Raw genomic sequence first — 25,099 nt, 5'->3', positions numbered from 1 at the left:
CTACAGCATCCAAAGTTGTCTTCAATGAGGATTTAAAACTATTGACGAGATAATCCATCTCACTCACAGAGTTTAGGTAGCTACTCTGCACTGTGTTGGTATATGGCACTGGAGAACATAAAGAAGGAATCATATCCTTAAACCTAGTTACAGCGCTTTCTGAAAGACGTCTACTGAGTAAATGTAAATGTTATTAAGAAATTATCAGACAGAAGGGGGTTTTCAGGGAATACTGTTAAGTCTTCAATTTCCATACCATAAGTCAGAACAAGATCTAAGGTATGATTAAAGTGGTGGGTGGACTCATTTACATTTTGATCAAAGCCAATCGAGTCTAACAATAGATTAAATGCAGTGTTGAGGCTGTCATTCTCAGCATCTGTGTGGATGTTAAAATCGCCCACTATAATTATCTTATCTGAGCTAAGCACTAAGTCAGACAAAAGGTCCGAAAATTCACAGAGAAACTCACAGTAACGTCCAGGTGGACGATAGATAACAACAAATAAAACTGTTTTTTGGGACTTCCAATTTGGATGGACAAGACTAAGAGTCAAGCTTTCAAATGAATTAAAGCTCTGTCTGGGTTTTTGATTAATTAATAAGCTGGAGTGGAAGATTGCTGCTAATCCTCCGCCTCGGCCCGTGCTACGAGCATTCTGGCAGTTAGTGTGACTCGGGGGTGTTGACTCATTTAAACTAACATATTCATCCTGCTGTAACCAGGTTTCTGTAAGGCAGAATAAATCAATATGTTGATCAATTATTATATCACTTACTAACAGGGATTTAGAAGAGAGAGACCTAATGTTTAATAGACCACAATTAACTGTTTTAGTCTGTGGTGCAGTTGAAGGTGCTCTATTATTTTTTCTTTTTGAATTTTTATGCTTAAATAGATTTTTACTGGTTATTGGTAGTCTGGGAGCAGGCACCGTCTCTACGGGGTGGGGTAATGAGGGGATGGTAGGGGGAGAGAAGCTGCAGAGAGGTGTGTAAGACTACAACTCTGCTTCCTGGTCCCAACCCTGGATAGCCGTCTCTCCTAACAAGACCAGGTTTTCCCCAGAAGCTTTGCCAATTATCTATGAAGCCCACCTCATTTTTTGGACACCACTCAGACAGCCAGCAATTCAAGGAGAACATGCGGCTAAACATGTCACTCCCGGTCCGATTGGAGAGGGGCCCAGAGAAAACTACAGAGTCCGACATTGTTTTTGCAAAGTTACACACCGATTCAATATTAATTTTAATGACCTCCGATTGGCGTAACTGGGTGTCATTACTGCAGACGTGAATTACAATCTTACCAAATTTACGCTTAGCCTTAGCCAGCAGTTTTAAATTTCCTTCAATGTCGCCTGCTCTGGCCCCCAGAAGACAATTGACTGTGGTTGCTGGTGTCGCTAACTTCACATTTCTCAAAACAGAGTCGCCAATAACCAGAGTTTGATCCTCGGCGGGTGTGTCACAGAGTGGGGAAAAACGGTTAGAAATGTGAACGGGTTGGTGGTGTACACGGGGCTTCTGTTTAGGACTACGCTTCCTCCTCACAGTCACCCAGTCGGCCTGCTTTCCCGGCTCCTCGGGATCTGCTGGAGGGGAACTAACGGCGGCTAAGCTACCTTGGTCCGCACCGACTACAGCGGCCTGGCTAGCTGTAGGATTTTCCAAGGTGCGGAGCCAAATCTCCAATTCGCCCAGCCTGGCCTCCAAAGCTACGAATAACCTACACTTATTACAAGTACCATTACTGCTAAAGGAGGCCGAGGAATAACTAAACATTTCACACCCAGAGCAGAAAAGTGCGGCAGAGACAGGAGAAGCCGCCATGCTAAACCGGCTAAGAGCTAGTAGCTGCGCTAAGCTAGCAGATTCCTAAAAACACACAAAGTGAATAATTTGTAAATAATTTAGAGGTGATTCAGCAGAGGGAGTCCTTTAGTTAAGGCACGTTAAGATTACACTGTGAAACAAATCGTTATCTAGTTATCTAGATCAATCTAAATGCACAGATTAAACAGCTAACAGATACAGCAAAACACCGCTGTGCTCCGGAACAGGAAGTGATACAATACTGCAGTGAGAGCCAACCACCAGTAGAGGCAAGCAAGAGTCAAAAAGCCTCCGTGTTGATAACCACAGTGGTGTCAAAAGTACACACATTTGTTACTTAATTAGAAGTATAGATACTGCAGTTTAAAAACACTCTGGTAAAAGTTGAAGTATCAACTTGACTTCTTTACTCAAGTAAAAGTGAAAAAGTATGTGCTCCAAAACCTACTTAAAGTATAAAAGTATAAAGTAACCTTTAAAAAAAAAAAAAAAAAAGGTAGATGCCACTATATGAATTGAAAGCTTAATTTAAAAACTGATTCATTCTACATGTGGCCCAAGACCCAAAACCCCAAATTACCCCCCAACACCACCTGCACGAAAATGGTTCAATTCTAGAAGCTCTGAAATGCAATCTGGGACTATTCCAGACAATAAACTGCAGTGAGTGCAGCATCCATTTAGTGAAGAAAAAAAAACAACTTTCCTTATTCAAATTCATCCCAGTAGTATTCTGCTCTTGTTGTTGGGAAAGTGTAGGTACACGGACCCACAACAGGGGGCGCAAATGAACGGACAATGGAGGAAGTCAAATAACAACACTTTACTGTTGTGAATGGGCATAACAAACACAACAGATTACAACAATAGACAACAAGTCAAATCACAGAAGGTGTCGTGTGGGCAGGCTCGAAGATAGAAGACGTCTGTCCAAAGCAGAACCGGAACCACACGATTTCCTCCGCCACCAGACCCCGGGAATACTGGAGCCGCCAAGTCCCGAACTCCCAGGTGGCCACTGCCTCCGCGTGTCGGACCTGGTACTGCTGGCGAGGAACAAAAAAAACAATTAAATGTGGGCGCGTTTACACCCAGCAATCCACACGGCAGGAAAACTACCTCCACCTCTCGTTGGAAAGAGTCTGCTATATAATGCACAAAAGTCACAAAAGGTTACTGAAAAGATCTCACGGTCAGCTGAGAACGTTACCTTCCAGGTAGAACGATATCTCGGCAAAGAGGTGGAGACGTCGTCCTGCTGATGTACCCCTGCTGATCAGGTGATTGGTAACAGCTGTTGCAGGTGATGCGTGACAGCTGTCACCCTGGCTGCTCCTGTGAGGCGGCTGCACCCTCTGGTGCCTGGAGCCCGCACTCCAGACAGGGCACCCTCTGGTGGTGGGCCAGCAGTACCTCCTCTTCTGGCGGCCCACACAACAGGACCCCCCCCCTCAACGGGCACCTCCTGGCGCCCGACCAGGCTTGTCCGGGTGGCGGCGGTAGAAATCGGCCAGGAGGGCCGGGTCCAGGATGAAGCTCCTCTTCACCCAGGAGTGTTCTTCGGGACCGTACCCCTCCCAGTCCACCAAATACTGGAAGCCCCGGCCCATCCTACGGACATCCAAGAGCCGGCGTACAGTCCAAGCTGGCTCGCCATCGATGATCCGGGCAGGAAGCGGTGCCGGACCCGGAGTACAGAGGGGTGAGGTGTGATGTGGTTTGACACGGGATACATGAAACACAGGATGGATCCTCAGTGAGGCCGGAAGCTGAAGCCTCACTGTGGCTGGACTGATGACCTTAAGGATTTTGAATGGGCCGATATAACGGTCCTGTAGCTTGGGGGAGTCCACTTTGAGGGGAATGTCCTTTGTGGATAACCACACCTCCTGCCCTGGCCGATACGCAGGGGCCGGGGTCCGCCGACGGTCTGCATGGGCTTTTGCCCTCGTCCGGGCCTTTAGCAAAGCAGAACGGGCGGCACGCCACACCCGACGGCACTTCCGTAGGTGGGCCTGGACCGAGGGCACACCGACCTCTCCCTCAACCACCGGAAACAACGGGGGCTGATACCCCAGACACACCTCAAAAGGGGAGAGGCCGGTGGCTGAAGACACCTGGCTGTTATGGGCATACTCGATCCAGGCCAAATGGGTACTCCAGGCCGCCGGGTGCGTGGCAGTCACGCAGCGCAAGGCCTGTTCCACCTCCTGGTTTACCCGTTCTGCTTGCCCGTTGGTCTGAGGGTGGTACCCGGATGAGAGACTCACCGTGGCCCCCAGTTCCCGGCAGAAGCTCCTCCAGACTTGCGAGGAGAACTGGGGACCGCGATCGGAGACGATGTCTGTTGGAATCCCATGCAGCCGGACGACGTGGTGGACCAGGAGGTCCGCTGTCTCCTGGGCTGTTGGGAGCTTCGGGACGGCCACGAAGTGGGCCGCCTTGGAGAATCGGTCCACTATCGTGAGGATGGTGGTGTTACCCTGGGACGGCGGGAGGCCCGTGACAAAATTCAGGCCGATGTGGGACCAGGGGCGATGAGGCACAGGCAGCGGCTGGAGTAGTCCTGATGCCCTGCGATGGTCAGCCTTGCCCCTGGCGCAGGTGGTGCAGGCCTGGATATAATCCCGGACGTCGGCCTCTAGGGACGCCCACCAGAAGCGCTGCCGGACAACTGCCACGGTTCTTCGCACCCCTGGATGACAGGAGAGCTTGGAGCCGTGACAGAAGTCCAGGACTGCAGCCCTAGCTTCTGGTGGGATGTATAGTTTGTTCTTCGGCCCAGTTCCGGGGTCCGGGCTTCGTGCCAGGGCATCCCGGGCGGTTCTCTCTACGTCCCAGGTGAGGGTGGCCATGATAGTGGACTCCGGGATGATGGGTTCCGGTGGATCCGACAACTCCGCTTTGACTTCATCTTCATGTACCCGGGACAAGGCATCCGATCTCTGGTTTTTGGTCCCGGGACGGTAGGTGATCTGGAAGTCAAAACAGCCGAAGAACAGTGACCAGCGGGCTTGCCTGGGGTTCAGCCGCTTGGCGGTCCTGATATACTCCAGGTTCCGGTGGTCAGTGAAAACTGTGAATGGCACGGACGTTCCCTCCAACAGATGTCTCCACTCTTCAAGAGCCTCTTTCACCGCAAGGAGTTCTCGATTGCCGACGTCATAGTTCCGTTCGGCCGGGGTCAACCTGCGGGAAAAATAGGCACACGGGTGAAGGACCTTATCGGTCTTCCCGCTCTGGGAAAGCACAGCTCCTATCCCTGAGTCCTAGGCGTCCACTTCAACCACTAACTGGCGACTAGGATCGGGCTGCACCAGAACGGGTGCAGACGAGAAGCGCCGTTTCAACTCCTTGAACGCGGCATCGCAACGATCCAACCAGGTGAAGGGGACTTTTGGTGAGGTCAGGGCTGTCAGGGGGCTAACTACCTGACTGTAGCCCTTAATGAACCTCCTGTAGAAATTTGCAAAGCCGAGGAACTGTTGCAGCTTCCTACGGCTAGTGGGTTGGGGCCAGTCTCTCACCGCCGCAACCTTGGCCGGATCAGGAGCGACGGAGTTGGGGGAGATGATAAACCCCAGGAAGGACAAAGATGTGCGGTGAAACTCACACTTCTCGCCCTTCACAAACAGCCGGTTCTCCAACAACCGCTGCAGGACCTGACGTACATGCCGGACATGAGTCTCAGGATCCAGAGAAAAGATGAGTATATCGTCTAGATATATGAAGACGAATCGGTGCAGGAAATCCCGCAAGACATCATTAACTAATGCTTGGAACGTCGCGGGGGCGTTTGTGAGGCCGAACGGCATGACCAGGTACTCAAAGTGACCTAATGGGGTGTTGAATGCCGTCTTCCATTCGTCTCCCTTCCGGATCCGAACCAGGTGATACGCATTTCTAAGATCCAGCTTAGTAAAGATTTTGGCTCCATGCAGGGGGGTGAACACGGAATCTAATAATGGCAACGGGTATCGGTTGCGAACCGTAATCTCATTCAGCCCCCTGTAATCAATACATGGACGAAGTCCGCCATCTTTCTTGCCCACAATAAAGAAACCTGCCCCCATCGGGGAGGTGGAGTTCCAGATCAGCCCGGCAGCTAATGAGTCCCGGATGTAGGTCTCCATTGATTCGCGCTCAGGTCGTGAGAGGTTGTACAGCCTGCTGGACGGGAACTCAGCGCCTGGAACCAAATCAATGGCACAATCGTACGGACGGTGCAGGGGAAGGGTGAGTGCCAGATCCTTGCTGAAGACGTCAGCAAGATCGTGGTACTCAACCGGCACTGCCGTCAGATTGGGAGGGACTTTGACCTCCTCCTTAGCCTGGGAACCGGGAGGAACTGAGGATCCTAAACACACCCGATGGCAGGTTTCGCTCCACTGAACCACCACCCCAGACGGCCAATCGATCCGGGGATTGTGCTTTAACATCCATGGGATGCCCAAAATCACGCGGGAGGTAGAAGGAGTTACAAAAAACTCAATCTCCTCCCGGTGGTTTCCAGACACCACCAGAGTTACTGGTTGTGTCTTGTGTGTGAGTAAAGGGAGGAGGGTGCCATCTAGTGCCCGCACCTGCAATGGCGAAGGAAGCGCCACCAGAGGGAGCCCTACCTCCTTTGCCCATCCGCTGTCTAGCAGATTCCCTTCTGACCCCGTGTCCACCAGTGCTCGGGCTTGAAGGGTTAAATCCCCGCTCAGGATTGTGACTGGGAGTCGTGTGGCAATTTGTGTGCGTCTCACTTGAATGTCTTGACCCCCCCTTAGCCCAGTCTCTAAGGGCGAGTGTTGACGTCTTGGCCGTTTGGGGCAGTCTCTCTGTGTGTGCTCTGTTGAGCTGCAGAGAAAACACTCTCCACGGATCAGCCTCCCGATTTTGGCCCTGTGCGTTTCCCTAACAACGTCAACAGGGGGAGCTGTTGCCCCACAAAGCGCTGCGGCTGTGGAGCGTGGGGAGGGCGGCCACTTTTCGAACCCGGAAGGGAGAAGGGCGGCGCGTATCCGGTCACGTCCTTCGCCTCGCTCCCGACGGCGTTCCTCTAACCGATTGTCTAATCGTATAACGAGATCAATAAGCCCGTCCAAATCCCGTGGTTCGTCCTTAGCCACCAGGTGCTCCTTCAGGACCAACGATAGTCCGTTTACGAAGGCGGCGCGGAGGGCAGTGCTATTCCAGCCGGACCTCGCAGCCGCGATGCGGAAGTCGACTGCATAAGCAGCTGCGCTCCGGCGCCCCTGTCTCATTGACAGCAGCACGGCTGAAGCGGTCTCTCCTCTATTTGGGTGATCGAACACTGTTCTGAACTCCCTCACAAACCCATCATATGTCAGAAGGAGCCGTGAATTTTGCTCCCAGAGCGCTGTAGCCCAAGCGCATGCCTTGCCGCGAAGCAGATTAATCACATAAGCTATCTTAATAGCATCAGTCGCGTACATGACGGGACGTTGTGCGAAGACGAGCGAACACTGCATAAGAAAGTCCGCGCATGTCTCCACACAACCCCCGTACGGTTCTGGAGGGCTTATGTATGCTTCAGGGGAAGGTGGGAGGGGTCGTTGAACGACCTGTGGAACGTCACTATTGCGCACAGGATCGACAGGAGGGGGAGCCGCAGCAGCGCCCTAAGGGCGCGCTTCCACCTGCGCGGCGAGAGCCTCCACCCTGCGGTTAAGGAGGACGTTCTGCTCGGTCATCAGATCCAGCCGAGCCGTAAAAGCGGTGAGGATTCGCTGCAACTCACCGATCATTCCTCCTGCAGACGCCTGTGCGCCCTGCTCTTCCATTGGCCGTTCAACGGCCGGTCGACGCCCCTCGGGGTCCATGACGTTGGCCGAGATATCCTGTTGGGAAAGTGTAGGTACACGGACCCACAACAGGGGGTGCAAATGAACGGACAATGGAGGAAGTCAAATAACAACACTTTACTGTTGTGAATGGGCACAACAAACACAACAGATTACAACAATAGACAACAAGTCAAATCACAGAAGGTGTCGTGTGGGCAGGCTCGAAGATAGAAGACGTCTGTCCAAAGCAGAACCGGAACCACACGATTTCCTCCGCCACCAGACCCCGGGAATACTGGAGCCGCCAAGTCCCGAACTCCCAGGTGGCCACTGCCTCCGCGTGTCGGACCTGGTACTGCTGGCGAGGAACAAAAAAAAACAATTAAATGTGGGCGCGTTTACACCCAGCAATCCACACGGCAGGAAAACTACCTCCACCTCTCGTTGGAAAGAGTCTGCTATATAATGCACAAAAGTCACAAAAGGTTACTGAAAAGATCTCACGGTCAGCTGAGAACGTTACCTTCCAGGTAGAACGATATCTCGGCAAAGAGGTGGAGACGTCGTCCTGCTGATGTACCCCTGCTGATCAGATGATTGGTAACAGCTGTTGCAGGTGATGTGTGACAGCTGTCACCCTGGCTGCTCCTGTGAGGCGGCTGCGCCCTCTGGTGCCTGGAGCCCGCACTCCAGACAGGGCGCCCTCTGGTGGTGGGCCAGCAGTACCTCCTCTTCTGGCGGCCCACACAACACTTACAAGGATGCAGCAGTTTTCTAGTTTGGCAGATAGTTCTGGAGGAAATCACTGAAGAAATTAACACATTGAAAATATGGTTTGACCTAAACAAATTGTCATTAAATAAGACAGGGATGAAGTGGAGGTGTCACTAGGTGTTCACAGGAAACATTTATTTATGTATGTATGTATTTATATATGTATGTTCATTGTTAGTTGCTTTTATATTTTCTGTTGTGTTTCTATTCAGGTTCTTTTTGCCTCTTTCTCTAAAATTGTATATAATAATCATTAGATTATTAATATATAAACAAAAATAAATGTAAGAAATATTACAATTTGAAAACAAATGCACCCGAACGTGATGAGAGCTGCTTAATGCTAACTTTTAACATTGAAAATGCCATAGACATGCTAACGCGTTAGCGTCGCTCCCGTTTTTAAGTTATAAAATACATCTATCAACTCTTTCAGAAGACCATAACAGGTCAGTTTAACATAGAAAAGATAAATAATACTCACAGAAGTATGCTCTTTAGGGTTTTAGCGGGGGAAAATTAAGCGAAAGAAAGAAAGAATAAACGAAGCAATAGGTCGAAGCATTGCTTCAATTGCGAACCACTGCTTGGATTGGTTCACGGTTCAAAGCAAAGCCGTGCTGCAGAAAAGTTGATTACAGGCGCACATGACGTGAAATATATATATATATATATATATATATATATATATATATATATATATATATATATATATATATATATATATATATATATAAACATTAAACTGAAGGCAAGAGTATGAGGCTGTTTGTTTTAAAAATGTAAGGAATAGAAAGTACAGATAGTTGTGTGAAAATGTAATGAGTAGAAGTCAGAAGTAGGCAGAAAAATAAGTAAAGGAGTAAAGTATAGATACCTAAAAAGTGTACTTAAGTACAGTAACGAAGTATTTGTACTTTGTTACTTGACACCTCTGGATAACCATTTGTAAAATTCAGGCGGTTTTCGATGGCTTTCAGGCGAGTGAGTATCCGAGAAATTGTTTAATAGCTGGGCATGTTCAAACTTGTCCTGTAATGCTTCCAACGGAGGTGTTTTGCTGTGGCGCCGCGCGATGAGCGGCTGGGTGCCGACGCGCGAATCCATCCACACGTCTTTCATTACAAAATCTCCTTTAACAGTGGAATGTCCGGATAAACTGCTGATCCCGAGCTCTTCTGAAACTTCTCTGTTCTCTCACGACGTCCTGGGTCAACGGAGGCTTAAATTTGGAAGTTTTCAGCTCGAAACAGGCTGACAACAGCGGCTCGGGGCGCGGCGCGCCGTCCGGCTCCGTGGGCAGTCCTTAAAGCGACAGTAACACTCCATAATCTCTCATCAGCTGTTAAAATTTTCACCGAAAACCTTCTGAATTTCTCGAATGGTGTCCAGTTGGATGTGTCTTACAGTTTCAGAAAAAAAATTTGATCAAGCAAAGCGCCAGTCTCTCAGGAAGAAGTCAGACAAAGGAATTCCGACGAGGGGGGTGGACCAGTGCTCACTCAAAGCCTGCCCACAGGCGAATGACGCAACCGACAGGAGTGAAAAAACTCACGCATGCGCACGAGGGTTCAAGCTTGTCTGACGCAATCACATATGATTCAAATCCATATAGTTTTTGAAAAAATAAAAAGGTCAGTTTCTTTTCTAATAGACCTCGTATATTTTCTCTATTTGGACTAGGACCAAATGTTATCCCAGCAGAGATAGGACTAATATTTTTGGAGAAACTGCGGCTATTAGCTAACAACACTGAACAATGGATGTTGATAATTACATTCTGGACTCACACACCATTCCAGCAGGGTACGTTAAATCGACATATTAAAAGTGTGCACACATGATTTTATTTAGTAACTTCAATGTAAGTACATAATATAACTGGAAACATGTTAAAAATACATGGATGACAAGAAAGTGAAAACACTTATTTCCATTGTGATCCATTTAAAAATCAAATGACAAAATAGAAGTAATAATAATAATAATAATATTACAACCCCATTTCCAATGAAGTTGGGATGTTGTGTGAAATGTAAATAAAACCAGAATACAATCATGTGCAAATCCTCTTCAAACTATATTCAATTCAATACACCACAAAGACAAGATATTTAATGCTCAAACTGATAGACTTTTTTTGTTTTTGTGCAAATATTTGCTCATTTTGAAATGGATGCCTGCAACACATTTTAAAAAAGCTGGGACAGGAGCAACAAAAAACTGGGAAAGTTGATGAATGCTTAAAGAACACCTGTTTGGAACATTCCACAGGTGAACAGGTTAATTGGAAACAGGAGCATCCCCATAAGGCTCAGCTGTTCATAGGCGAAGATGGGGCGAGGATCATCACTTTCTGAACAACTGCGTGAAAAAATAGTCCAAGAGTTTAAGAACAATGTTTCTCAATGTTCAATTGCAAGGAATTTAGGGATTCCATCATCTACAGTCCATAATATAATAAGATTCAGAGAATCTTAAGAATTTTCTACACATAAGCAGCAAGGCCAAAAACCAACATTGAATGCCCATGACCTTTGATCCCTCAGGCGGCACTGCATTAAAAACCGACATCATTGTGTAAAGGATCTTACCACGTGGGCTCAGGAACACTTCAGAAAACCATTGTCAGTTAACACAGTTCGTCGCTACGTCTACAAGTGCAAGTTAAAACTCTACCATGCAAAGCAAAAGCCATACATCAACAACATCCAGAAACGCCGCCGCCTGCTCTGAGACCAAGCTCATTTGAAATGGACAGACACAAAGTGGAAAAGTGTGCTGTGGTCTGATGAGTCCACATTCCATATTGTTTTTAGAAATCATGGACGTCATGTCCTCCGGACAAAAGAGGAAAGAGACCATCCAGATTGTTACCAGCGCAAAGTTCAAAAGCCAGCATCTGTGATGGTATGGGGGTGTGTTAGTGCCCATGTCATGGGCAACTTACACATCTGTGATGGCACCAACAATTCTGAAAGGTACATCCAGGTTTTGGAGCAACACATGCTGCCATCCAAGCAACGTCTTTTTCAGGGACGTCCCTGCTTATGTCAGCAAGACAATGTCAAGCCACATTCTGCACTTGTTACAACAGCATGGCTTCGTAGTAAAAGAGTGCGGGTACTAGACTGGTCTGCCTGCAGTCCAGATCTGTCACCTATTGAAAATGTGTGGTGCATTGTGAAGCGCAAAATATGACCCCGGAGACCCCGGACTGTTGAACAACTGAAGTCGTACATCAAGCAAGAATGGAAAAGAATTCCACCTACAAAGCTTCAACAATTAGTGTCCTCAGTTTCCAAACGCTTATTGAGTGTTGTTAGAAGGAAGAGTGATATAACACAGTGGTAAACATACCACTGTCTCAGCTTTTTTGAAACGTGTTGCAGGCATCCATTTCAAAATGAGCAAATATTTACACAAAACAAAAAAAGTCTATCAGTTTGAGCATTAAATATCTTGTCTTTGTGGTGTATTGAATTGAATATAGGTTGAAGAGGATTTGCAAATCATTGTATTTTGTTTTTTATTTACATTTTACATAATGTCCCAACTTCACTGGAATTGGGGTTGCAGTATGTATATGAGAAGAAAAACCTAAACAATTTATAAATACAAAAAACTGCTGAGGTCTAAGGTTCTAAAAGATTTTGGACTCACACGCCATTTCAACTCATTATCGAAACTTTGCACAATTTATTACCACCCTTGAATAATGTCAGCTACGTATTTTATAAACACTACCCAATCTCCAGGCAAGACTCTAGTTCAATTGTATGTTTACTTTTATTCTAGTGAATTTTATTCCTTGATTTTAATGTAAAGCACTTTGATCACCTTTTGGCTGCTGTAAAGGGCTAAATAAATGTTGACTGTCTGATTAATTGAACTTTAGCTCAAAGTTGAAAATCAAAGACTTTTGTAAAAGTTTATTTTTCAATAATATATCGTGATCCACTTGCAGTATCTTCGCTCGCCACCAGGGGGGCCGCGGCCCACACTTTGGGAGTCAATGGTTGAGCGTTTTGGAGACCAGAGGAACTGTTCGTTCAACCTCGGTGCTGAAATGAGGCCTTGAGAAAAGCTGTAAAAATAACAGTAATTGTTATAACATGAAAATAACTGAAGTAAAGAAGTTCTAGACTCATGACGTTGTTTTGGACCCCGCCCCCCCGTCTCTCTCTCTCTCTCTCTCTCTCTCTCTCTCTCTCTCTCTCTCTCTCTCTCTCTCTCTCTCTCTCTCTCTGTCTCCCCTTGTCCCCGGGGCTGCAGCCCGCAGAGTTTTCCGTCCTGTGTCGGGACAACATCGCCAAAGAGGACCACCTGACGGTTAGATCGGACTAAATGGAAGTCCTGGAGGAAACTCTCACTTACCGAGATGACACCGGACTTTACAAGAAGCTGCTCCGGGAGGACGGGAAGGGCCTCGCCGACACACACAGCGACGAGTCCAACTACGTGGACCTGGACATAAAACCAGACGTCACCAAAACTGTCAAAGTCACTTTCACCGGAGAGGGACAGCAGCTGTCTGTCAAATGCGACGGTTCGAGACCGAGCGAGGCTAAAATCATCTCAGAGGACTTTGTGGAAGAACCTTCAAAGGACACGAGGACCACCGGCGTCTGCGCGCACGTTCTGGATGAACCTGTCACCAAACTTCCCAAACCCAATCAGGATCAAGAGGAGAACTCTGACCGGAAAGATGTGGATGACGAGCGCAGTGATCAGAGTGATGGCCTGCGATACACCGACATGTATTTAAACAGTAATTCCGAGTCTGATGACGGTGCCAGCACGGTGTTGTCGGACCACTGCGAGTACGACACGGCGGAGGACGAGTCTCACTATATCACCACGCACAAAATCCAGCTGATAGAGCTCGACCACGATCCAGATTATGACCTGGGCAGGGGGACGTGGGACTTTGAGGACGACAATCTGGTTTATTCGTTTGTGGATTACGCCTCTTTTGAAAGTGACGAAACGCAGGATGGCACGAGCCTCGCAAAGGCGCAGCCTTGTGTCGGCGGTGCGCTGATCAGCTCCGAGCAGGAGGAGAGCGAATGCGCCAGCTCGGATGAAAGCGAGTGTAAAAACCAAAGCCGAGACGACGTGGCCGAGAAAGTCCACGTCTCCATCCAAACGTCCTCCAGGACAACCGAGAGCGAGCCACTGTTTTTCAGCGAACGCGCTGGAGACAGCGCCGGTGGCGCCAGAGCGGGGCCCCTGACCGATCCGTCTAAATATTTTATCCCTGCTCCAGGACGTCAGCACCTTGCAACCAAACTAAGACGGAAAGACATTAATGAGTATTCCAGTGGAGCGTCCAGCTCCATCAGTGAGATGGATGACGCGGATAAAGAGGTGCGTAATTTAACCGCCAAGTCTTTCCGAAGCCTGGCGTGTCCGTACTTTGATGCCATTAATTTCAGCACCTCTAGCGAGTCCTCTGTGTCGGAATATGGACTAAATAAGTGGTCAGCCTACGTGGACTGGAATTATGGGATGGGGGGAGAACGGAGTCTCATTGCGCACAAAGCCTTCAGCACGACACTGGGGAGGAGGACGCATGGTGAGTCTGATCCTCAAACCACACTGAACGAGAGAACATCTCCTCCTCGAGAGCCGTCCACTGATGCACCTCCACAGCAGGGTGGAGTAACTCTGAGCATCCCTTGCAATGTAGAAGAAGAGTTACACGAAGGTGCCCTGCGCTCGAAAAGCCACCACAGCGCGTTTTCCAGTGCCGAGGCGACGCCGGGGACTGCGTGGGCCAGGTCAGGCTGTGAGATCAACACAGGAGACACTCACAAAAAAGCGATTTTTGCATCAAGTCTCCTCAAGAATGTAATTTCCAAAAAGATGCAGTTTGAACAGGAGCGGAAAATGGAGAGGGGTGAAATCTTCGACACGCACCCGGCGCTCTCCTCTTCCTCTCAATTGAAAGATCAAGACGCCACGAAAGAAAAGATGCAAACATCTACAGGCTTGGGATTTATTCCCACTCCTGGAGATAAGCAGCAGTCAAGCACGTGTGAACCTCCAGAAGCGGAGAAGCGCAAAAAAGCGCAAGAGGATGCTTGCGCGTCAGAGAAGGGACAAGTGGAGCCTCCGAAAGAGCTCATCTGCAGTCAGAGCAGCGCTTTTAATTCTCTGAAAGAGCAGCAGCCACAGCTTACAAAAGAAGCTGTAAGTGATGCAAAAGAAGAGTCGGAGAACAAGAACATGCTGAGCAAACTGTCTCAGGTTTTTGTTCCAAGCTGCCAGCTTGTTTCCAAAGAGAAGGAATCCACAGAACCTGTCACACCTGCTGGTGCACAAAAATGTGAACTCAACACGAGTGTGAGTGAAGAAAAGTGGAGGCAGAGGAGGGCACCCGAAATAAAAATTTGTGTGAGAAGTGTGAAAGAAAACAGAGGGTGCACACTTAACATAGCCAACCTGTTAACCCCTAAAATTAGTTTAAACACCATCAATGCTTTGAGAGCAGTGGGAGATTCTAAGTACCACGTTTTGTCTGCCTCAAACAAATTTACAAACTTCACAGTTGGAGACACACACAGACAGACAGAGACACAGTTAAGAGACACCAAATGTAAGTTTCAAACCCCGATATATCATGTGAGAGATGTGCGAAAATTGGTGAAAAGCTCTTATCGTTTCATGTCTTTGGATAACAGCAATAAAAGTTCCACCGCTCCTCCTAAAAACGAGGCTAAAACCGAACAGGTTAAATATTTATTACCAAACCCGATTGTAATTAAGTATCATTCTGTTAAAACTACAACCGGAGGCTCACAGAACCGATCGGAGACAGGCAGGTTGTCTCCGACAATCCCTTTAGAAATATCTCATGGTGAAAGGGAGCCAGTGATGTGTGCAACGAGCAGAGCGCCGCCTACTGGAGCCAAACAACTCAATACTTATCAGTCCGAAAGTCAGACCAGCAGTGAGGTCAAACAGGCCAAACAGAGGCTCGAAGTGTTCATGGGTGACACAGCTGATCGGAGACACGAGACAACCATACCGAAGCAGGCCGCCTTAGAGAAATTAAAAGCTGCTGTCAAAACAATGGAACAGCTTTATGGTTTCACTAATAGTGAGCAGAAGTGTAAAAATGAAGGTCTGCATGCCGTTGCAGACAGCCGCGTGGTTTCACTTATCTCCCGTGAGGAGCACGGGGCCGGGGAGTTCGACACAACAATGAGGAGCAGCAGACTCGCTAATCCCGAAGAAAAAACAGAGAGGATTCCTCCGGGTGAAACCCCACTGACCGAGAAATGCGAGCTGCAAAAAGACAGAGAAAGCTTAACTAACACATTTCCAACACAATCACAACAAAGTAAAGTGTTCAAGAATCAAAGCGTACTCCACTTTGGCCAAAGCAGTCAGACACATGTCACATCAAGTTTTGTCAGTAATACCGCTCCACACAGTTCAGCCGTGCACACATCATCTGCTTTGAAAAGCTCCAGATCACCTGTGGCTCCACACACAGCAAAAATAGAAGCCCCAAAAGATGGGCAGGTGGGTCAGGGAAAGGTCAAAGTCCGTCCCTCGAATGTCACAGTTGCGCACGATGGCTCAGACTCAGAGAACTATTTAACTATACCGGGACTGGGGTATAAAAATGAAATCAAGCTGCTGAATAGAGAGCAGCTGCTGCCGAGTGCTGTTTCTAACGCGAGCCAAAGCCTTACAGGCGGCACCGTGAGACCTGAGCAGTCAGATCAGAAAAATTCTCCATTAATCACAGAGTGCCCGGCTTCAGTCTATCATCACTCAGCAGCAGCTACACCAGGGCTGCAAACACAACAGGTGTTATGTTTCTCGCCCTTCGTCCCCACTGTGTCGCCCACTCCACAGACTGAGCGAAAGATGCTGTTGGACCCCACTACAGGACATTATTACCTGGTGGACACACCGGTACCCGCACCGACCAAGCGGCTGTATGATCCAGACACGGGTCAGTATGTGGACGTGCCCATGCCCCACTCACCTGTGCCAGCACCTGTTACCCCTGTGACTCCTGTTACCCCAGTCCCTCTTTCCTTGTCACCCTTGGCAGTGAGCTCAGGAGCATATACTCCCACCTACATGATCTACCCGGGGTTCATCCCCTCACCCACGCTACAAGTCCAGACAGGGTTGTCTCAGACATCGTGTCAATCCGAGAAGGCAAAAGGGGAAAATATCAAACACGCCACAAGACAATCTGGACAGGAAGTGAACGCAACAAGCAGAGAGAGTGTCTATTACAGTGCGACAGCAGAGGCTCCGTCAGCGCCACAGCAGCCATCTTTCACTGCCAGGGGACGTGCAACCAGGTCGGAGCGGAAGCCGGTTATCAGCATCACAACACAGCAAGGTCCAACAGTCGTCACCCCTCCTTCATTCGCAGGAACAAGCTTTGTTGTGGAGCATCGATGACCAAGACATCATCACATCACACAGGTAAGTTCATGTCACAGGTTCCCTCAAGCCTCTGTGTGAATGCTGAACAACATGCAGGTTAGTTCTATGTAATGGTGATCCACAGCTTAAAGACACTGGAGTTGGAGTAGATAAACTATCTAAAATCTAATCCTTTTGGGACCTGCCAACCAACAGAGGAGGCTAGAGAACATGATTGCCTCTGTCGGTTTGCCTGGTTACAAAACTTAATTGTTGATTACAATGGCTCAAAGAAAAGTGGAACAAATTTCAGTGATGGACTGAATCTGCATCAAAGTAATACATTTTGTTATATGGCTACCACAGTACGCATGCTCTGATTGGATAATTTCCGGTCTGCTATTTTCCCATTTCAGACCATTACCATGACAATCTGTCCGGATCGCACATCAGATTTGCGACTTAGTTTACAATTTTCATGGTGCAAAATAAAACAAAAAGCGAACAAAGAAATAACGAGTGACAAAGAGGACAACCCTAACCCTAAGCCATTCTTTGAGCGAATTTTATTACACTGATGAGTTTGAATTGGAGGACATCAAATCAAAATCAAATCAATTTTATTTATATAGCACCAAATCACAACAAACAGTTGCCCCAAGGCTCAAAATGCAAAATGAAGACCAACAAGATGAAAACACAGCTCCAAACAGCCATATAATAAACAATTATTAACCTCGCTTACTCAGTCTGTTAGTAATTCTTTAATACCTTCAGTGGCTTGCAAAAGTATTCAGCCCCTTGGTATTTCATGCATTTTAATTTGTTTATGGCATTTCAAATACAAAAAGTAGATCAGGCTTCTCAATATAAAAATTTATAAAATGATCTTCCTTAGACTCAAACTGAAAGTAAATCTGTACAACTTGATGTAAATGAATTAAAATATAAAAGCCAAGGTGATGGGTTGCATAAGTAATCAGCCCCTTTGGTATAATACCTGTAAATAATCAGTTTAATTGCCAGTTTTCTTCAGACAAGTCAGGGGATGGATACATGAACATTTCCAAGTCACTGAATGTCTTGAATTTTATTTACATCAGTTATGAAGAAATATGAACAGTATGGAACTCTGTGGTAAATCTGTGTGGAGTAGACAGTTCTCAAAAACTGAGTGACTGTGCAAGGAGAAGAGTGAGGAAAGCCACCAAGACACCCAGACAACCCAGAAGAAGTTACAGGCTTCTGTAGCTGTGATTGGAGAAATTGTGCACAGTGCATGTTTTGCATTTTGTGTCCCCAGTTATACAGCTTCATGATGAAGTGGTACAGAGGAGGATTTTCTTTCACCAAAACATTAAATCTAGGCTTACATTGCAAATGTACCTTCTGGCAGATTGTAGCTGAACTTTCAGGTTTTCTTTTTAATAAAATCCTTATTATGTTGAGAAGCCTGATCTACATTTTGCATTTGAAATGCCATAAACAAATTAAAATGTATGAAATACCAAGGGGCTGAATACTTTTGGAAGCCACTGTATTTCTTTGATTTATTCACCATTGTAAGACTGACTTTCCCATTATTTTAGTTGATAACATTCTCACATTATGATGTCACAAAGTTATGACAGATATAAAAGTCAAAATTCGGAGTGACCTCCTCTGTCAGTTGGTAGGTATGTGTTGTCTGAGTGCACCATGTACTTTTAAAGGTTTGTACACTATTTTTGGAACATTGTGCATTTTTAGCATTACAGGATCAATTAAAAATTAAATAATAGATTGCATGAAGTACTCACCCCTTTCGATGTAGCACAGTCATCACTTTCACAGCAGGCTGCTGTGGGGCAGTCATGAGATGGACTCGAGTATCCTGAATATTATTTTAAGTTTGTTAAAATCAGTTCTTAAAAGTATATCACCACTGGGCTTTTTAATATTTAAGTCATTAAAAAGTATTCTTTGGCTCCACTCTAATTTTATTTATTAGCGTTAAATTTTTATTAATTGAGTAATCATAATATGGCTTTGCTAATATAATCAAAATTTGCTCTGTATAGAAAAAAAATCCTAAATAGTTCCCCTGCAGGGGAAAATTTCAGAAGAACAGATGGCTTTGAATTACTTATGGCAATGATCCAAACAGTCTATGATAGTGACGTCATCGATCATGTGGGGGCTTCCTCCAACTTGCAAGAGGGATGCTGGGAAGCACACGGAGACAGCCAGTCAGAGTGAACAGACATCATAATGTCAGCTGGTTGTGAAAATGCTCCAAAACAGTTGCATTTTTGTATAAATCTAATATGTTTCTTAAATGTTTTCTAAAGGTTACCAAGAAGTAAACACTTCTGTTTCTAAAAATGCAGTTTTTGTAACCAGATAGAACCTCTGAAGACTTCTCGTGGACGTCAGCGTGTATGCTACATGTACGCGCATCACCCAAGGTCAAAGATAACTTCCAGTCATTTCAAAAGCTCATGGTTGCACGCACACACTAACTCCTGTATACAGTGTTAAAAGGAAAATAAAATATTTGTCATGGAATTCCCCACAAGTAAATATGTTCACTTCATTAAAATGGGCTGTAATTTAGAAGCATGTTTAAAAACATAAACTGACATTATGGCACAGGATTGTAAAGCAGAGAAGGCTATTCTCCAAAAATGAATGAGCACACAGAAAGGATACTGGTGAGGAAAGCCACCAAGAAACCAAAAAAAAAAAAAAAACAATTCTGAAGGAGTTAAAGCCATCAGTGACTGTGACTAGAGAGATTCTGCAAACAACAACTTTAGCCTGTGGCATCTCCTCACAGATTCTGATTGACTCAGGTGAAGGTATATTGAATATGGTGTAGGCAACAGTTTGTCAGAAGGTTCATGCATGGGAGACAAAAATTTCAGCAAAGTTAGTCATCTACTTTTTGAGTTATTTATTTATTTATGGAGCAAAGATGAATGATGAGGATGAATGTTCAGCAATCAGAATGAACACACTAGGACCTAAGGACATGATCAGTAATGAGTGATCGGGATGAAAAGTCAGTAATCAGAAACAAAGGCCAGGATCTATTTATTCGACATAGTCAGCATATTCGCCAAATGTTTCATAAATCGGCATACGCTGGCTGGTAAAGGTGTGACAGGCTCATAAGAACAAATCAAAGATGACTGCTCAAGATGAATGTTCAGCAATCAGTATCAAATATCAGGATCAAAGATGAGTGATTAAGATTAAAAGCCAGGAATCAGAATAAAAGATCATGATATATGATTAGGATATAAAGATGAGTGGTCAGGATAAAATCCAGTAATCAGAATAAAAGATCACGATAAAATATTGGGATTTAAAGACGAGTGGTCAGGATAAAAACCAGTAATCAGAATAAAAGATCATGATAAAAGATTAGGATTTAAAGACGAGTGGTCAGGATGAAAGGCCAGGAATCAGAATAAAAGATCATGATAAAACATTAGGATTTAAAGACAAGTGGTCAGGATGAAAGCCAGGAATCAGAATAAAAGATCACGATAAAAGATTAGGATTTAAAGACAAGTGGTCAGGATAAAATCCAGTAATCAGAATAAAAGATCATGATGAAATATTAGGATTTAAAGACAATGGTCAGGATAAAAGACCATTAATCAGAATAAAAGATCACGATAAAATATTAGGATTTAAAGACGAGTGGTCAGGATTAAAAGCCAGGAATCAGAATAAAGATCACGATAAAAGATTAGGATTTAAAGACGAGTGATCAGGATGAAAGGCCAGGAATCAGAATAAAGATCATGATAAAAAAATTAGGATTTAAAGACGAGGGGTCAGGATAAAAGGCCAGGAATCAGAATAAAGATCATGATAAAATATTGGGATTTAAAGACAATGGTCAGGATAAAAGACCATTAATCAGAATAAAAGATCATGATAAAAGATTAGGATTTAAAGACGAGTGGTCAGGATGAAAGCTTGGTAATCAGGACCAAAGCTCAGCAATCAGAATCTGCATGTGTTGCAGAAGAGATCAGAGGATTATTGTTTTCTTCTTTCGTACAGTGTTAAGATTCTGAGGTACTGTACTTGAAGCAGTTTTGTTATGCGGTAGTGTAATAATTATTGTTGTAAAGGGAACTTGTGCAGCAGCCACTGTGGTGCCATGTGTGTGTTAATAGACATGCAGCAGTTTCATGACAGGTTATGTGACTCCACTGAGCTTCAGCTCAGCTTGGGATCGCTGTGAGATCAGGTTTTCAGTTCTGGCGTGAAGCGAGTCAGTCAAGTTCCTGTGTCTCTGAAATACCTATTGGCATTCTATTCCATCTATACCTCACACTGCGAGAAGAGTTTATTTACATCATTTATTTTCAGTCTTAGAAAGTTTCACAAGAAACACTTCTGTAACCCAAATTTGAATCCATGAAGGACAGTGGAAATTTGGGGGAATCCCTCTTGTGATGCTCATTTTATTGAAAACATCATCACATCAAGATACATTACATTTAAGCGTTAGCTCACACCCACATTGTTAAAAAAAATGTTGATCAAACATATAAGTTATATAATAATATGCCTATACTACCATCCTTATCTCTCTTCTACACACATATGAGGTTACAATATGGCTGAAAATTTCTGTCGGCATAACTTTGGTGATTTATGGAGGTCTCATTCATCCATGTCCAAGCATGCACACTATCCTGTGGCGATTAAACTGTACTGACACATCAGGGTGAAGGAGTTCAGACTTCTATACAAACAGTGGTTCATTTACTTACTGGCCACTTTATTAGGTACACCATATTAGTAATGGGACAGAGCCCTTTTGCTTTCAGAACTGTGTAAGTTCCTAAGGGAACCTCCTAAGAGAAATTAGGTTCTGGGGGGGGGACTGATGCCCCTGTTTACAGATGCAGGGCCTCAGGAGTTTGCCGTATTTTTCAGAATATAAATTGCACCTGATAAAAAAGGAAAAACAATATATAAGTCACATCAGTGTAGAAGTTACCCCTTGTTTTCTGTATTATCAGGTCTTTAATTTGGGATTTTTGTGCATTGTTGCAGTGTACTTTTATTATTAGCGTGACCCAAAAATCTACAGCTGTCTGTTGCAGCAGATTCATTAGACCAGGTAATATTTTTCCAATCGTTCATTGTCCAGTTGTGATGACTCCATGCCCTCTGTAGCCCGTTTCCTTTTTTTACAGTCAGATAAACCCCAGTTACTGGTCAGAATTGGAGACACCTTTAAATTTTAAAAGGCATATCTTAGTCGATTCAACACAATAATAATAATAATAATAATAATAATCAATATCTTATTATAAATCATTTCTTCATTGTCTTTACTTGTGCGGACCCTGATATAGCTGCTAACAATAAAACAAGCCAGAGTGCAGTTGAAAAATGCAAGGCAGATTCATACACATTCATTCATTCATTTATTCATTCATTTTCTACACCTACTTAGTCCAGTTAAAGATCTGGGCGGGGGGAGCTGAAGCGTATCACAGCAGTCATAGGGCAAGATGCAGGGTACATCCTAGACAGGATGCCACTCTATCACAGGGCATCCACAGCCATTTTCTTCCAGAATTGTAACGTAACGTAAGGACAGACGTTTAGCTGAATGAAGCTCAGGCTGTGGCCAGTTGCAATCCACTTCATGCTCAGACGTCTACCTGTACGCACAGTCAATCTGGGTTGCCTCTTGCATACAAATGTAATATGGCTTCAATATGGATTTCAGGTCAAACGTTTGTATTTTGCCGATCAATGTATGTCTGTCTCGGCCTCCTTTGTAACCTGCAGTGCATTCAGAAAGAAAAAACATAAAATATGTCTACATAAGATTTAATAAGCACAAACAAAGTCATTATCTGCAAGTATGGTGCAGGGAAGCATCACCGATATTCATGCTTTCATTAATTAAGTACTTTTAGCGCAATCAATGGTTTGGCTAGTTTCTTGGCCATTCGTCCTATTGAGGTTTCAAATCCCATAAAATCTCACAAATTGTCAGAGAGGTCGTTGCTGTGTGAGATGTCAATAACATTGAGAAATGCGTTGAGACGCTCAGATAACGCTGCACTTTAACCGCTGCACACGGACAACAACATTAACATCGCAACATAAAACTCTTTGTATATTGTGCCTAAAACCCTTGTGAATATATAATCTGGGTTTTTAGATGTTGAGACGTTAGAATCTCAGGGCCCCTTCACACATAGTGCGAAGTTTGGACGAAGTGCACACTTGATGCGCATGATGCAGGAATCATGTGCAAACCATGTAATGTCATCCCTGCCTCCAACACATCGTACACTTGTTGCTACAAATATTTGCGCACACAAGTGCCTGAAAGACAAAGTGTGCGCTGTGCGAAGCCATTGCACCCTCTCTTGGCAGGTGTCGGCCAAATTTTAGGTGACACACACAAATATCTAACACTGCTCGCATGGCAATTACAAAAAAGTGTGGCCAGCCGCACTCTTGGCACGACAACAGACTGCAGACAATCACTTTCGTACTCACAGAGAAATTTGTCTAAGTCCCACACTAGTGTGGCTTTGGTGTGTGTGATGAGATGACAGGAGGTGTGTCCCTTCACTGAAGCAGCTGTGGAAATCTGTGGATTTGGACATTCAAGCTGGACACCATGTAATGTGTTTGGACGGACAAGGACAAACAACTACCCATTGTGACGCACGTGTGTCTGTTTGCTGTTATCAAGTGGACATAAATAAAACATATATCACTGTGGCGACGTGCTGCAGCCAGCAAGCGTGCGCATGATGCGCACGTGGACAGGCTGCTCCCAGGTTGAAATGGACCATCAGATCAGAACGCGCAGCAGGCGATCTCACTGTCACGTTACCCACATGAGCTCTGTTACACATGACGCAGTGTCCTGTGGCGTGTCGTCCACACGCACATGGCCGGTTGAAGACATGCCAGCAGATGTGGATATGAATGAGAGGAGTGAACTGCTTCTCATTCATGTCATTTTATGACTGTATGTCTGTGACCATGGGTCATTTACAGATGAACAGAATGGACCATATTTGTATTGCTTGCTTGATAAATGCAGTGTTTTTATATGGTGTGTGATTTAAATTTTTTGTAATACTTCCATGTCCTTCCTGATATGAGGCAGATTCCCGCAGCTTTCAAAGAACAGCTCTGTAGCTCAGTGGTAAAGTTGCTGACTGGTAATCAGAGCTTTTAAAAGGCATGAGTTTGCATCCCATGGGTGGTGTTTTTTTTTTTTTTTTATTGTTCTACATAAGCAGCACAATGTGGTCCCACAGGTACTGGCTGGTTTTTATTTTTTTATTTATTCCACATAAATGGCGCGATGTGGTTTGACATGTACCAGCTGGTTTTATTTTGTTATATCTTCCACATAAGCGGTGCCATGTGCTGCACCTGGCACAGCGCATGCATGAACTCTCGCACCGGGTTCGTGCAGGCCTGCCCCTCGGCGCGATGTTTTGTGGTGCACTAATTTCGAACTGTTTCATGCTCTTTTGCCATAATCGACCAGACATCAACCAAACTTCGCACTATGTGTGAAGGGGCCCTCAGGTTGTTCCACCGTTATTTTCAATGGGAATTGTTTTGAGCTGCGATTGCTTCTTGTTCATATCGTTCTGGGGGAAAATGAAGTTTGCTCTTTAACTCCCTGCTTATTGTCATTTACATCATTTCTCCTGTTTGTTCCAGAGTAATATATATAAGATGTCTGAAATTCGGTTTGCGTTTATGGAGTTCCACACAGGTTGAACGTAGCAGACTATTTGGAATATTTGTTTTAGCAAGGTTTCATGGTCTCATGAATGCAGTCTCTTATTAACGTGATGAAAAGCATAAAAATTTATATTTTGGTAGTATAATGTTCATTTGCAATTGTCGTCATGTGGTTTGTCAGTGTTGTTTTGACTGCAGCGCCTCTTTGGCGTGCAAGGGCTTATCAGATATCTTAATAGGGTGAACAATGCCAAATTGCTCTGGCTGATGGTTTACAAGTAAATGAGCAGATCGGGGACTGCTGGACTCCCTCGGCTGCTGTCTCTCTCCAATCATCTCCATTATTTTGGTAGGCTTGTAGGACAGGATGTGCGTGATTCCCATGAGTAATGTCAAATCCTCAGTTTTGTCTCCAGTCACTAAAAATGTAGTTTCATCTGTTGTCAACCCCTCACTAAGTTCTCTCACGATTCTCCCACATTATGAGTCATGGAGACTACAATCAGAGGGCTTCCCAACACCCAGGACAGCTCTGTGAGTACTTG

The 25,099-nt window shown here is 45.3% G+C and overlaps 1 protein-coding gene across 2 annotated transcripts in view; it reads left to right on the top strand.

Annotated features, from left to right (window-relative positions):
• The first annotated feature begins 12,691 nt into the window (after positions 1-12,691).
• The window catches only part of LOC117526435 (uncharacterized protein C4orf54-like), a 64,097-nt gene continuing 51,689 nt past the window's right edge, over positions 12,692-25,099 (top strand). For both annotated transcript variants that reach the window (XM_034188508.1, XM_034188507.1), the window contains exon 1: positions 12,692-16,865. In XM_034188508.1, the coding sequence (XP_034044399.1) occupies positions 12,753-16,841 (4,089 nt within the window). In that variant the 5' untranslated portion in view covers positions 12,692-12,752 and the 3' untranslated portion in view covers positions 16,842-16,865. The remainder of the gene's footprint in view (positions 16,866-25,099) is intronic.

This window comes from Thalassophryne amazonica, chromosome 15 (genome assembly GCF_902500255.1).
Source record: "Thalassophryne amazonica chromosome 15, fThaAma1.1, whole genome shotgun sequence".
NCBI lineage: Eukaryota > Metazoa > Chordata > Actinopteri > Batrachoidiformes > Batrachoididae > Thalassophryne > Thalassophryne amazonica.
The sequence above is the reverse complement of the archived record's forward strand: the minus strand, read 5'-3'. Positions and strand labels throughout refer to the sequence as shown.